This window comes from Petaurus breviceps, unplaced genomic scaffold (genome assembly GCF_028583685.1).
Source record: "Petaurus breviceps papuanus isolate PSGF00001 unplaced genomic scaffold, PetGlider_PUasm1.0 178, whole genome shotgun sequence".
Classification (NCBI taxonomy): Eukaryota; Metazoa; Chordata; class Mammalia; order Diprotodontia; family Petauridae; genus Petaurus; species Petaurus breviceps.
The window spans coordinates 9,152,383-9,166,849 of NW_027185777.1; the positions used below are offsets into that span (position 1 = coordinate 9,152,383).

At 35.7% G+C, this 14,467-nt stretch overlaps 1 protein-coding gene across 1 annotated transcript in view; it reads right to left on the reverse strand.

Annotated features, from left to right (window-relative positions):
- Positions 1 to 2,620: 2,620 nt before the first annotated feature.
- The window catches only part of HACD1 (3-hydroxyacyl-CoA dehydratase 1), a 38,118-nt gene continuing 26,271 nt past the window's right edge, over positions 2,621 to 14,467 (reverse strand). The window contains exons 6-7 of the mRNA XM_069086264.1: positions 9,980 to 10,158; positions 2,621 to 4,601 (exon numbers count right to left, since the gene is read on the reverse strand). Of these exons, the coding sequence (XP_068942365.1) occupies positions 4,519 to 4,601; positions 9,980 to 10,158 (262 nt within the window). The 3' untranslated portion in view covers positions 2,621 to 4,518. The remainder of the gene's footprint in view (positions 4,602 to 9,979; positions 10,159 to 14,467) is intronic.

Genomic DNA, 14,467 nt, shown 5'->3' on the forward strand with positions numbered 1-14,467 from the left:
AAATAAATATATATTTATATATCATTAAAATGTAATCAAATGCAGTTTAAAGTGTTCAGCAGTGAGGTGTCACTGCATGCCAGGCTTTGTGGAATTGACTTCATGCTCCCTTTGAGGGTATTACATTCAACTCCTGAAGTACCTTTTTAAAGAAATGTTGCATAATGTTCAGGGAGAAAACCAAAAGAGGAGGAAAAAGGAAGTATACTGCCAAATTGTTCCAAATATTCTCAGCTTTATGATTAAGTTGCTCATAGAAGACTGAGTGGCTCAATGGATCAATCAGTCATCCCCACAGAAACTGAACTAATAAGATGGTGGTCTGATTATTGTTGTTGTTTGTCTGTTTTCCAAGAGGATCTATGACATCATAGGGTGAATTGGATTTAAGTGAGGCACAGCACAAAGTCATCAGCCTCACTCTCTCCTCCAGAGTTATCAAAGTCCAGCGGTAAGACAGAAGTCAAGATGACTGTCAGTGGTTCTGGATGCAGTGGATAACCTTGGCGTCTTTGATGTTGGATCAAACTCTAAGGGCTCCACAGCAGCTGCTTCTGGTCCCTTCATGGCTGTTCGAACAAATTGTTCACATCTGCCTATTCCACTGAGGGAAGTTTTCACCTGCTTGGGGTAGACACCCTGGGTTAGCCCATCTGCCAAGATAGTTTACTGGGCCATTGGACATGCTACAGTTCTTGGAGCCACAGGTGAGAGTTGAGTACCAAGTTGACACCAAAAGTGGATGAGCAGTCTTAAAAAGGGCTTGGCAAGCCCTCTTAGCACTAGTTCTTCTTGAATACCCCATATACTCCTGATACCTTTATCTATAAGAACACCCCCAATGACTTATTCAACCAATCAAGGGATTTAGAATAGATGCCAGAAATCTCTGATCATTTTTGGAAAATATGAAAGTCATTGGAATGAAATGGCATGTATATGAGTATCTAGATTAACTAAAATCATATTCTATGGGTCTTGTAAAAAATGGCAAATCTGTTAAAAAGTGATATTCTCTTATCTGGCCAGCCAAGAAGATAAGGTAGTTGAGCCAAGAGCCCAAGAGGGAATCACTTGGGGAATAGAATTTTTGTCTACTCTTCCCCACTTCTTGACCAGAGGGTGACCCTGTGACCTTCAAAATGTTCGAAGATTTTGGACTTCTCATTGCATCTAAGCACTCTGGCACTGATGGTAGTATATGAGTCCCCAGGAAATGTGGCTTCAGGATTCCACCAAGCACCCAGGAGAATGCTGCACCATATCTAAGAAGAATTCCATGAAGCCCCTACAAAGGGAAGAAGATTTCCATGGACTATAAGTTACCCCCCTTTTGCCTCATCATAGGCTTTAACTTTGAAGACACTTTTGACTGGACTTGTTACATACATATGGGAGAGTATGTCCCCAGTTTGGAGGAATGCTTTATACCAATTATTCTTGCCATGCAACTTGAGTAAATATTTATTTCTAAAACCTAACTAAGACTGGGTAAATAGGTGTTACTAATTGATATCGATGGGAGAAACACACTGTGGGAGCTCATGAGATTTAATACTAAAAACGACACCCCCTTTTCCAGGGTCCTCTGGAACTCTGAGAGTAGAAATAGCAATCTCCAAGGGCCCGTGATAAGGAGAAGAGTAGTACTGAAGCCTATAATATAGAAGAATAGAGATATGAATTTAAAATGCAGAAAACAGGGCAAACAGGACAATTCTCTAAAATTTAAGTATATGGTCATTATTATAATGGAATATGACAAAATATTTTCTGGTTTAAAAAACTTTTTATATAAATCATAGCTTCTTTCAATGACAGCTGCTTAAATATTTTTTAGAAAACAGACTACAAATTGAACTATTGAAAATCATTCTTAAGGTTGTGATATAAAATGCTTTTCTTGTTTTAAGCTATCAAATAAAGTATATTTTCCAATTTGTTATCCTATGTTACTTTGTGGGAAAACTTTCTCCTAAAAATTTCTTCTATGGTTTGGACTCCATGGAACATCAAGGTCTGCCTATGATGAAATCTCATCATGATGCTGTTTGATTCAGTTGATACTCAACTCCCTCTGGCTTCTCCCCACTGATTGGAGGGCTGAGAGATGGAGCGCTCAACTTTTTCCAGAAGAGGGCTGGTATCTGAACTTTCCAGGTAATTCTCCACTTTCCATTAGCTGCTCTCCTAGGTTTTGACTCTAGAGTACATCACACCCCGCCAACCCCTTTCTTTTCAGTTTCCTTTTGTATGTAGTCTTCCCCCATTAGATTATAAGCTCCTTGAGGGCAGGGACTGTCTTTCTTTTTCTCTTTTGTACCTCTACTGCTAAACACAGTGCCTTCCTTATGGTAGATGCTTACTAAATATTTATTGGACTGAACTACAGAGTTTCTTTTTTTTCTTAAAATCTGACCTTAAACATCAAGTAAAATGAGCATTTACATATACATAGTAGGACGTAAGAGGGTTGTATATGAAACTACAAACATCTATTATGTACAATGTAGGTTTTCTCAGGATTAAAAATAAAACAAAAAATCTTTATGTATATAGTATGTGTGTGTGTCTCTTGTAAATAAGTAACCCAATAACATAACACATTAGGACATTCAGCTGTATAAAACATTAAAATACAGTTTAATAAGTGAAATGATAGCACCTTTGATCACCAACTTGTTTTAAAAGAGAATTGGAAAAAAAAAAAAAACTTCTGCAATACCAACATCCTTGCTACATTAAAGGATTTTGAACGACGGTCTATAAAATGAAACAAATAATTTTGAAAAATAAGATTACATCTATTGATTGTAAATGTAAACAATATAGTATGTTGAAAGCCAAACTTTAATCAATGACTCTAGGGGTCCCCCCCAATCATATGATAATCTCTCTAAAGCAGGTCAAACAGTTGCCCCAGTCAATTCATTATGAGAAAGATCAATATCAACCCAAAATTTAGGAGGATTATCTTAAAAATTAAAATAAACTTTAAAAAATTTATCTAATGGACATGTAAATTACAACTATTGATACAGAGAAGAATTTGGGATATGATGGGAAAGGTCTTTAGTTATGGGTTTAGTTATGTATGCAAAGGACCTTGTTATAAAGTGCTTTTTTCCATAAAAGAGGAACTATGATATAGATACTGATAATAGAATTATAACAAGGTTCTATTGTAGAAGTAAGCATGTACTTATTTTTGCTTTTTTTAACTCCTTTAACTTCTGAGAAATAGGAGAAAAAAATACTGGACAAGTAAAAAGTACTAAGCTAACTTTGGGGGTAAGGGTGGATATCCAAATAAACTTAAATTTTTTTTAGAAACTATTATCAACAAACTTGAACACATTGTTAAAGACCACACATACCTAAAGCCAGAATTAGGGGTAGAACAGACTACATACAGGGCAGGCGGCAGCCTTGTAATGCAAGATGAATAGACAAAGAGGAGGCACTTATCAGTATCAATAATGTAGCTAAAACACACATACTATTTAATTTCAGAGAGTTTCACATCACCTGGAAGGTGGGCATTTCTTTTGTGATCCAGCAAGTCACATGAATTCAAGCCAAGACCTAAATTCTCCAATGAACAGAGACATCCAGTGGGCATCATTTTCAAATTCAGGGGGACCAAAGTGTCAAACTCTGCCTAAAGCACACAGATGCCTGGCACTGCCCTTATATTAAACCTCTCACTATAAGCAATTCAATGACCATTTATCATTTTGTTAACTTTATAATTTTACAGAACAGACTCCTCCTCCCAGCCAGAAAGCAGTGTATTTGTCAGTTAACTTTTAGTACCCAGGCAACTCTCTTAAGATCAAAAGTGCCAAAATAGTTGCAAATCTTTGTTGGTAATGGAAATTGGTAATTGGTAATCTTCATCCAGGAGTTCCCTTTACCCCAAAAAATGTTCTACTGTAGAAAACAGTATATGTCCCTCCTGCACCACCACGGATCATATGCTTTATTTCATAGCTGGACAAATCGAGTTAGAGGAATATCAATATATTATTAAAGAAATTATAATCTTGAATTTACTTGAGCTGACAAATGTCACTTGAATGGCACTCATTCCCACTCCTATAATACTAAGTCACTAAACTAATTTGTTAACATTGATTTTAAAAGACTATGCATTTTTTTAAGGAAAACACATTACTAAGATTATTGAGGAGTTTTTTTAAAGTAATGTTCCTATTTGATGCTTATCACATTAACTCCTAATGACTCCTGATACCTATTAGATATTTAATAATAAAAATCCACTTAACATTTTATGATTGATATTTGCATAGAACTTATTGACTTTAAAAGAACATAGCATAATTTGAGGTAAAAAAAATGGTAAATATGAAGTCTCAAGTTAACATTTAGGAAATAATACAATCCAGGGTATTTCAGGATGTTGTTTATTCTTGTTATTAAACTTGGATGATGACGAGGATCAAAGAGTCTTTGTAAAATCCTTATTCTGAAAAAGCACCTTCCTCACAGGGATATTTAATCATCTTTTTCCACAATCACCTCTCCATGAAGCACCTTCCTCCTTTGCCGCAACATGTGGAAATAGAGTTGTGGGAACACTTGATTGAAAAGAGAGAAAATAAGGAAAAATTCTGATAATCCTGCAAGTTTTTATAAATTATAATTATGTAAATATTGTTATATTAATATTAATATGTTATTAATAATAAATATTATATAAATATTATAATTACATAAACAGCTACCTATTGAAAAGAACAAAGATTGAGAGCAAATGGATGTCTGTGTATACACACATGGGCACATACCCCATGTGTACACAGAATATTGCCTAAGGTGTATATTCATATTTTATATATAATAAACAACTGGCATTAACATAGCATTATAAGGTTTGCAAAACACTTTACCAATATCATTTTATCTTAACCTCACAACCACCCTGGGAGGTAGTTGGTATTATTATTCCCATTTTACAGGTGATAAAACTGAGGCAGAAAGAGTTTAATTTATTAAACACTATGTGGTAGATATTATGCTTGGCACTAGGGATATAGATACAAAGAAAATACATGCATATATACATACATGCATGCATGCATACATATATACATATATACAAATACACCTACGTACGCATGTAAATGTTTAAATATCTGATAGATCAGAGCAAAACAATGAATGTTAATGTACCAGAAACCAACCTGTTTATTTTATGGATGAGGAAATTTAGTTAACTTGTCCAAAGTGGCATAGTCAGAACTGAGATTTGAACCCAGGCCTTCTGTTTCCATATTCAGAACTCATTTCACCACCTTGAAAATGCTAGCTCAAGGGGAATGGGATCTTAATATATATAATCCATATACATTTGATGGTAAAAGAGTAAGTATCCCAGGTGCTACTTCATACTAAAGTATAGTAATACACTAGTTAAGCTAATGCAACCAGAGTTCTTCAATTACAGGTACCATAGTCACCAAAAAGTTTAGACTTTCCAGAAGATATCCAAAGTTGCCCATCTGAAGCTTTTAGACAAATAGAACTTTTTTTTTTCTTTTTGGAGGGGGGAAGGTAGAATAATTGGGGTTAAGTGACTTGCCCAAGGTCACACGGCTAGTGTTAAGTATCTGAGGCTGGATGTGAATTCTGACTCTAAGGCTGGTGCTCTATTCACTATGCCACCTAGCCATCCCCCAAACAGAACATTTTCAGAAACTACATGAAGCAATTGGAAAAGTCCCCACTTCTCTTTCTCCCTTGATGTACAGTCCTCCTGAGGACTTCCTTTTCTTGCCTCATTGGAGGTACCAGGAAAGAATCTGGCACCTTTTTGGGTTGGGATGTTTGCCTGGTAGCCTGCCCACTAAGGGACAGCAACAAGTACTGCTGCCTTATTGAGGGAGAATAAAAGATCGTGATTAACCTCACCTTTGTTTCAGTTCTTTCTGGTTCTAATATAACTCAACAGTGCCAGGGTATAGTTACAGAAAATAAGGAGGGCAACCCTTTTTAAAGACACAACCCAGATTTTTAATCAGCTTTGTTATTTGAAAAGTTTAATATTTTGGAATTCAAAGCAGGCCCACGCTACACTTCCATTTTCTGGTGAAACATGGTAAAGGTAGGTGGCACAATGGGTTGAGTTACTGGTCTTAGAGTAAGAAAGACCTGAGATGATATCTTTGCCCAGACACTTACTAGCTGTGTGAGCCAAGTCAAATTAGATATTGTCTCGATTTTTTTAAAAGGAAAGATAATAGAGACTGCAAATTACTAGTCAAAAGGCTTGAATTTGATTCCTGGCTGAATTCTAAAATTAATTATTAAGGGGATGGTTAATGAACAACTTAAAAGATAACAATGATCACAAAAATACAGAATGGCTTTATCAAGAATAGACTATGCAAGACTAGCTTCATTTTCTCAGTGGGGCCAATCTCATTATCTCAATTCTCAATAGAACCAGTTCTCAATATCACCAAGTTGATACATCAGGAGAGTGTTATTAGACATCATTTACCTAGCAAACTATTTTTAAAGCTAATTTAGAGAAAACTTGACAAAGCTTCTCAAGTTCTTCTTGAGGAAAATAATGGGGAGAGGTAGGTCATTTGGTAGTACATTGATGTGGAATGGAAATGGTTAGACACAAATTCTAGTTATTAAAGGTTCAGTGTCAATTAGAAGGGAATCTCTAGTAGAATGTCCCAGGGAACTATGCTTAGCTCTGTGCTATTGAACATTTTTATCAACAAGGCTTTAATAAGAAAAGCTTCCACAGCATGTTTATTAAGAATTTTTTAAAAGGGAAAGAAACGAAGAAGGCTTATCTGATATTAAAGTCAATAAGAATAATCCATATCTAACAAAATACAGTGAATGTGGGGGGATTTTCTGGGTCATGGGAACAAAAAGATGATGAACTGGACATTTTCTCCAATCCACACAACCTCTCGGAGCTCTCCAAAACAGAAATTATGCACCAAAGATAAAACAAATATCTCCATGGTCTAGGGAACCTAGAATCCAAGTGCAAGTAAAAGAGTGAACAAAAAGAATCCACTATCCAAAACTAAATATAATGAATAAAATATTTGGTCTGAATATTGCCTCCATTTCCTCCTCCCCCCTCCCATACCTGGTTCACATGAAGCTTGTGTTTTGACTTTAACTAATGTTCTTTTTCAGAATGGAATTTTACAGATAGTTTGTCCTTTCAAAGCAATCTCATTTCAGGCAGGCATATCGTATTTTCATATACACACATATATACAACATGTATGTTCTTATTTAATGTAAACATCGATTCCATATTATAACAAATAAAGGGAAATAAGCATTTATATCCCCCCCCCAAAAAAAAAGAGAGAGAAAGAGACTTCTAGGAGAAAGAGGGTAAGGAGTGAAAGACTTCTAGAATAAGGAGAAGGGAAAAGGAAAATGTTAAGTGTCAGAGGAACTTTTTTCCATCCTGGTTCTACCACTTGCTTCCTGTGTGCCTTTGGACAAGTTGCTAAACCTCTCTGGGTCTCAGTTCCTTCTTCTTTAAAGTGAGGGGGCTGGGCTAGATCATCTTTGACATCCCTTACAGATTTAATTTCTCTGACCTTAAAGTGTACAAAAAAAAATCACTAAGAACACATATGAGGAGAGAAAGACAGGCAAGTTATTCAATTATTTCAGTCAAGTCTGACTCTCCATCACCCCGTTTGGGGTTGTCTTGGCAGAGATACCAGAGTGGTTTGCCATTTCCTTCTCCAGGACATTTTACAAATGAGGAAACTGAGGCAGAGTTAAGTGACTTGTCCAGAGTCACACAGCTAGTTAGTGTCTGAGGCCAGTTTTGAACTCAGGTCTTCCTGATGCCAGGTCTGTGCTCTCTTTAGGTGCCCCCTAGTTCCCTGGATAAGCAAGAATGAGGGATAAAAAAAAGATAACAGAAGTGTTATGATACTATTTGTGACATATTCAAAGACCCATCGAAGCCTCCAGCACATTGGGTAAAACCTCTATGGGAGATTTCTGGAAAAATCATGGGATTAGTCATTTATGGCCAGAAGGAACAAGAATTGCTCAGTCTAATGAAGTATAGATTGGCTGCTCTCTGAAATGGTGGAAGGAATATGCAGACCAGTAAAATTACAAGTGATCAGACTATGGAAGGAGAAGTGTTTTTATGACTTTTAAGTATGTATATAGTGCAGTAACATAGACTGGGCTAAAAAGTCATCGTCAAAGACACTGCTAAGCGTGGGGCCTCCTGGGCCATCTTTTAATGAATGGATGGGACAGTGTGAAGATCACTAGATTTGGCATCAGACGACTTGGCTTGTGAGTGACAGAGCTGCCCAGGTGATCAGAAGCAAGTCATGTAACTTTTCTGGGTCTCCATTTTTCTTGTCTAATGAGAGGGTAGGACTAAATGACCTGTAGAGTTCCTTCCAATTCAAAATCTATGATCCTGTGAGGAAGTGGGCTCAAATCCTGCCTCTGATACATACTCTGTGACTTTGGGCTCTGTGGGCAAGTTAATCTCTCAGTATCCCAGACTTCTCTCTGGAATCATCAATAATAGACTAGATGCTAATAGACATTAATAGAGGGGCTCCCATGTGGGCAATTTCAAATCAGAGATCTGGTCACCACTTCTCCATCACTCACAGCTTCACTGTCCTTAAAAGCAATGGCTATATTCATTTCTTTAGCAATTCCTCCTTTTTTTATCTTTATAGATTAGTGTAACAGTAAATGTCAGCCTTGTTTAGTATAGTATTTGCTCAGTATCTCATGTCCTAGAATTAGTGATTATTGAAAATCAAGCAGTCAAGTCAGTCAGTAAATGTTGTATGTACTTAGTTTGCAAAGAGAATCAATGACATCATGAGGGTAATATCTTGACTTGCCAGCCAATTGGATTTAAGTAAGGCGAGCTTCGGAAAGTCATCAACCTCACCCTCTCCTCTGCTCATCTAAGTCCAGTGGCAAGGCCACTGGCAATGGCCCAGGATGCAGTGGATGACCTTGGGCTTTTTAAGCTAAGGTCTTTCCTAGGTCTCAGTTTGTCTAAGGCAATGCCCATTCAGTGATGAACAATTAAGAGAAAAGATGGCCTAGTTTGTCATCACAAAAGAGTCAATCTGGGAGAAGACTCTCAAGAGTTCTGTCCAGAACAGAACCAGTTGCTATTACACCCACTCTGAGCCATCAGAACCCAAACAAGGAGAAGAGATTCATGGGCTGGGACTTATTATTGGCCAATCAATGAATGTCAGAGTGATTTGGGCTTAAAAGCCTAGTCGGGGAGCTCCATTTGAATCACAATAGGCTTTTTCAAAAGCCTGTTTTTTCAGAGCTACATTTCAAAAGTCACAAAGGAAAAACTATTCAGTTCAGTCAATTAATAAACATTTATTAAGTGCCTACTATGTGCCAGGTGAGGACAGTTCGGTGGCACAGTGAAGAGAGCACTAGGCTTGGAATCAGGAAGACTCATCTTCCTGACATCAAATCTAGCTGCAGACATTTACTAGCTGTGTGACCCTAGGCAAGTCACTTAACCCTGCTTGGTTTCCTTATCTGTAAGTTGAGCTAGAAAAGGACATGGCAAACCACTCCAGTAGGTCTGCCAAAATAGGGTCAGGAAGAATTGGACATGACTGAAAAACATGTGCCAAGCACTATGGTAAACACTGCAGATACAAATAAAGACAATCCCCCCCCCCAAAAAAAAACCCCAGTCTCTGCCCTCAGGGAGCTCACAGTTTAATGGGGGAGATAACATGTGAACAACAATGGACAAACATACCACATACACAATTAAAAAAGAGAAGGGAGATTTTACGATATTTAACTGTAAATATCTACTTCATTCCTTCACCTTTTGAACTGGATTATTATAACAACACCAAAAATTAAATTCTTATGGAAAGGAATACCCAATCCTAAATCAAAGTAGTAGTGAACACATACTTACACGGTATGTAGGAGGCCATAGTTATAAGGAGAAAATAATAATAGTCAAAGGAAACGTTGTACTTGTTAGGAAGTCGTAGTGAAAACATTCCTGTCTTCTTTACGTAGGGTAAGGCCGAGTAAATGGTAAGAAGTTCACCAGCAACTCCAACAGGATACAAGATGATAAAAAAATTATATCTGCAAAGAAATAAAAGACCAGAGAATGATTTTTCTAACAGATAACTCAAATCTAATTTCTGTGATTTCTTGTAATTGCCGAACTACTTAAAACATCTCTCCCTCTGCCAACACTTACAAATTACAAACACATCTTAGAACAGATTTCTAGCGAGTAAGTCAAGGTCTCTTAATGGGATAATAACAATTCAAATTTGCATAATGCTTTTAGGTTTGCAATGCTCTTTTCTAACACCAACTCTGTGAGCTAGGTAATTCCAGTATTTCTATCACTATTTTTCTAATGAGGAAACTTAAAGCTTAGAGAATTAAGTAACTTAGATGTTTTCACATTATAAGCAAGTCTATGGGGGGGAAAGGGTGAGGAGAAGGATTTTATCTCCTGATTTGAAGTCTAGCTAGTACTTTTTCCTCTGGCTCTTGCATAATTAGTACTATTAGTGTATAATTGGTTCTTCTTCATTTACATTATTCAAATGATTTAAAAAATAAAAGCTACCACCACTGCTACCACATTGGTACAGAAAATGTCAGAGTTTCTACATATAATGGAAAGACAGTCTTTGAACTTGGTGCTGTATAGAACAGTCTTGCTCATGACCCTACTATCTATTTTTATATTTGTATGTTTATATTGATAAATGCTTTTAAATGTTATATACAGATGGTAATAGTGAAGTGTATATAGGCTGTTGTTGAATCATTTCCAATCACATGTGAATCTTTATCTCCCCATTTTGGGTATCAAAGTATCAAAGATACTGGAGTAGTCTGCCATTTCCTTCTCCAGCTCATTTTACAGATGAAGAAACTGAGGCAAACAGGATTAAATGACTTGCCCAGGGTCACACAGTGAGTGTCTGAGGTCAGATTTGAATTCAGGAAAATAAGTCTTTCTGACTCTACACATGGTACTTTATCCACTGTGCCACCTAGCTGCCCATTTACAAACCTTGAAATATCCAAAGTTATAAAAAGTTTTTATTTAAATAGAGAATTAAAAAAAATAAATCTTCGGTACTTATACATCTGTTTGCTGACTTGTTTTTTGCAAAAACTGATTTTTATTACTTTATGGGAATTATTAAATTGAAATCAGAAAATGAATCTATGTGGCCCTTTCAGCTATTTAGCTGTGCTAAGTAATGGCACAGCCAAAACTAGGGAAAGAAGTGTTACACGTGACAATTTCATTTCCTTCCTGGTGCCTGCTAGATGTCTCTCCCCTTTCTACCAAAGCTTAAAGAAAAAAAAATTTCAAATGATCTAACTCTTTAGCAGGAATATCTTTAAAGGCCACAAGATGGAGTGAAAACCATTTTTTTCTATGCTCCAACCCCTATTTGATACTGCTTGTAACATAATTAAGTTTAACAGCCTTGTGGGAGAGAGAACAAATAATTTCATCTCTTTTTTTATTCAGTTTTAGAAAGGGAAACAAGGACCAAAATCAGGAAAAAGTTGAAAAGGTAAAAGTTTAAAGGATTTCCTGGCTTCCTGTAAGTTCCTGACTTTTTAAAAAAAACACTTTATCTTAAATTCAAGTAAATGTGTGCCTAGAAAAAAAAAATCCATGTGCTAAAGATAAAAACACCCTTCCTCCCCACAATTAGCATAGCTGGCTGACTGGCAAAGTAAAAAAAAAAATTGTAGAGAAAAAAGGAATTATTCAAAAAATAGAAAGGCCAAATGGAGTGAATGTGGAAGCTCAGAAAGCATCTGAAGGTCAGATACAAACTAGAAATTAGGTGGACACTTTGAAAGCATTTGAAACCATTCTTTAAATCCATAAAAGAACTAATAGAGATATTGAAGAGGATTACTTGACCAAAGATTCACTCAGGTCAAAGATAAGCAAAAAAAGTATATTTTAGGAACTTGAAAAGTATCGAATTAGCATTTAGCAGGGGAGGGGCAACTGGTAAGGCTGCACAGAAGAGCCCATTAAAGTGAATTGGTCAGGTTAGGATTATGGGCAATTTATATTAGGATATAAAACTGAATGGAAGATTATCTCCCCCTTCTCTCCTCTAAACTTAAGCTCACAAGTGTGAAAAAGATATTTTCCTACATGACTTTGCCTTTTTTTGTCTTACAAGTCTCTTTCCTCTTTAAAATGCTATAATATAAAATGTGTGTATATCCCTAAAATAAGATCTCTTTGAAAAGAATCTATATGTATAATATTAATATACACACATATATGTATATATAATTATTTTTACCTGTGCTTTAGTCCAAAGATGATTTTTATTTATCATTGATCTTCAGTAGAATAAAGTTGCCTACCCTTTGTTGTAGTTCAGTCATTTCAGATCAGTTCAACCCTTTGTGACCCCATGTGATGGTTTCTTGGCAAAGATACTGGAGTGGTTTGCCATTTTCTTCAGCAGTGGATCTAGTGGATCCATTTTGTCAGGCAATCAGAGGTTAAGTGACTTGCCCAGGGTCATACAGCTAGGAAGTACTTGAGGCTTGATTTGAACTCAGGTCTTCCTGATTTTCCTGGCCCAGTGCTCTACCCACTGAGCCATCAGCTACCTCCCTACCCCTAGAAATGTATTAAATTATTGTCCCTTGGAGTCAGTAAGCATTCAAAGTGAAATGTGAATAAACAGTGTGATTTATTTTTAAATATGCATTTTTAAAAGAATGTGTAGAATGACTTCATTCAATAAACTTCTAATAGAGCCTCAATAGGAAAATTAATTGATCACCACCTAGAATTGCACTGAAAAAAGCATAATGTTTCCTGACATGGTGTCAGAATTCTCAAGTGTGATTGCTATCGTGTTGAGATCAAAACATTTTTTTAAAGGAAACACATATTTGAAAATAAAATGAAAGCCAGAGGGAAAATGTGATTCATTATACAAACATTTACTTTACTTACTGCTTATTCAGAACAGTAACTAATAGGCAAATTTAAGTTATGCAAGTATAATACCATAGCAGGCCTTATGTTTTATGCATAGGAAATAATTTTTCATGAATTTAAGAGATTCCAAAACAAATTATTGTTAAGAGGAATGTCCGGTATTTTGAACAGACATAGACTTGTAAATATAACTTCAGGTTATTTATAGGATTGACAGATGTAACTAGAAATGAATGCAAATCTCAATGACCACCAACAACCAATACATGCAATATCTTCATTTACCATTCACAGGCTTGATTAAACACAGACATGAGTAGCATGAAATATAGATGAAATGAACATATGCAATTTGAAATAGTATAAACCCAGAGTATACTATTTAATAGTAAGGCAAGCAATGCAAAATGTTTTTGAAATATCACATCCAACATGTAATTTTTAAAATGGAAATTAAGTAACAGCAGTGTTTTTAAAACATTTTCAGAAACTTAGTCAAAGCATGCAGAAGCAATTAATTACTCACTAAAGGCAGTGTAGAAAAGCAATAGATGCTAGAGCAAGGGCCTAGAAGAAATGTACAATGAACATTCTTTAACCTAGCCAGATGTTTGGTTTTTAAGGCAGAGTTGAAATAGGAAACTTTTTTATGAGCAGTTAGGTAAATGAAGGTGTAAAGGTTGAGATCAAGCTTGAAAAAGAATTGATTGCATAAATGATATTCATAAATGACAATAATATCCAAAAATGAATTGATCCCGTAACTTACTAACTAAACTTAATTGCATTTTTAAAAAACAGCTCACTGTAAAGAAACAGATTGATTATTTAAAAGGCACAGTAGCTGCAAGTGAATTGTAAAACATGCGTGGGCAATGAAAATGCCACCTCTAACACACATATAATATGGTAGTGAAGTCTTCACATGAAAGATGTTAGAACTTCAAAAGTATATTTGCATATGAGCTGTAAATATCTAATATTTTCTCTTACAATTCAACCAGCTGTATTTTTCCCTTGCACACAGTAGGCATTTCATAAACATTTGTTCAATTAAATTTATTCCTATCTCAGATGGGCTAATTCATTATTGAAATGTCAGTATTTTTAAGATATTTAATTTTTTAGAAGGATAAGCTCTCAAAGTACATTTGGCTCTGAAACCTGCCCAATTCAATTAAAGAATAATCCCAAGACCAAAGTTTAGGAACATCCTGAGAGTATCAAGTTTGAAACATATAAAAGGAGATCATAAACATATTATTTTATTTTGGAAATAAAGTAAAAATCAGGGAGAAATGTATAAAGTAAAAACCCCTCCTCACTATTTGATTCTGTTATTCTTTGACAGTGGAATGAATAAATCTCTGGATATGATTTACTCTCAAAAGTACAATAAGACATGTAGCTTATTTACCCTTTGCTTTACAT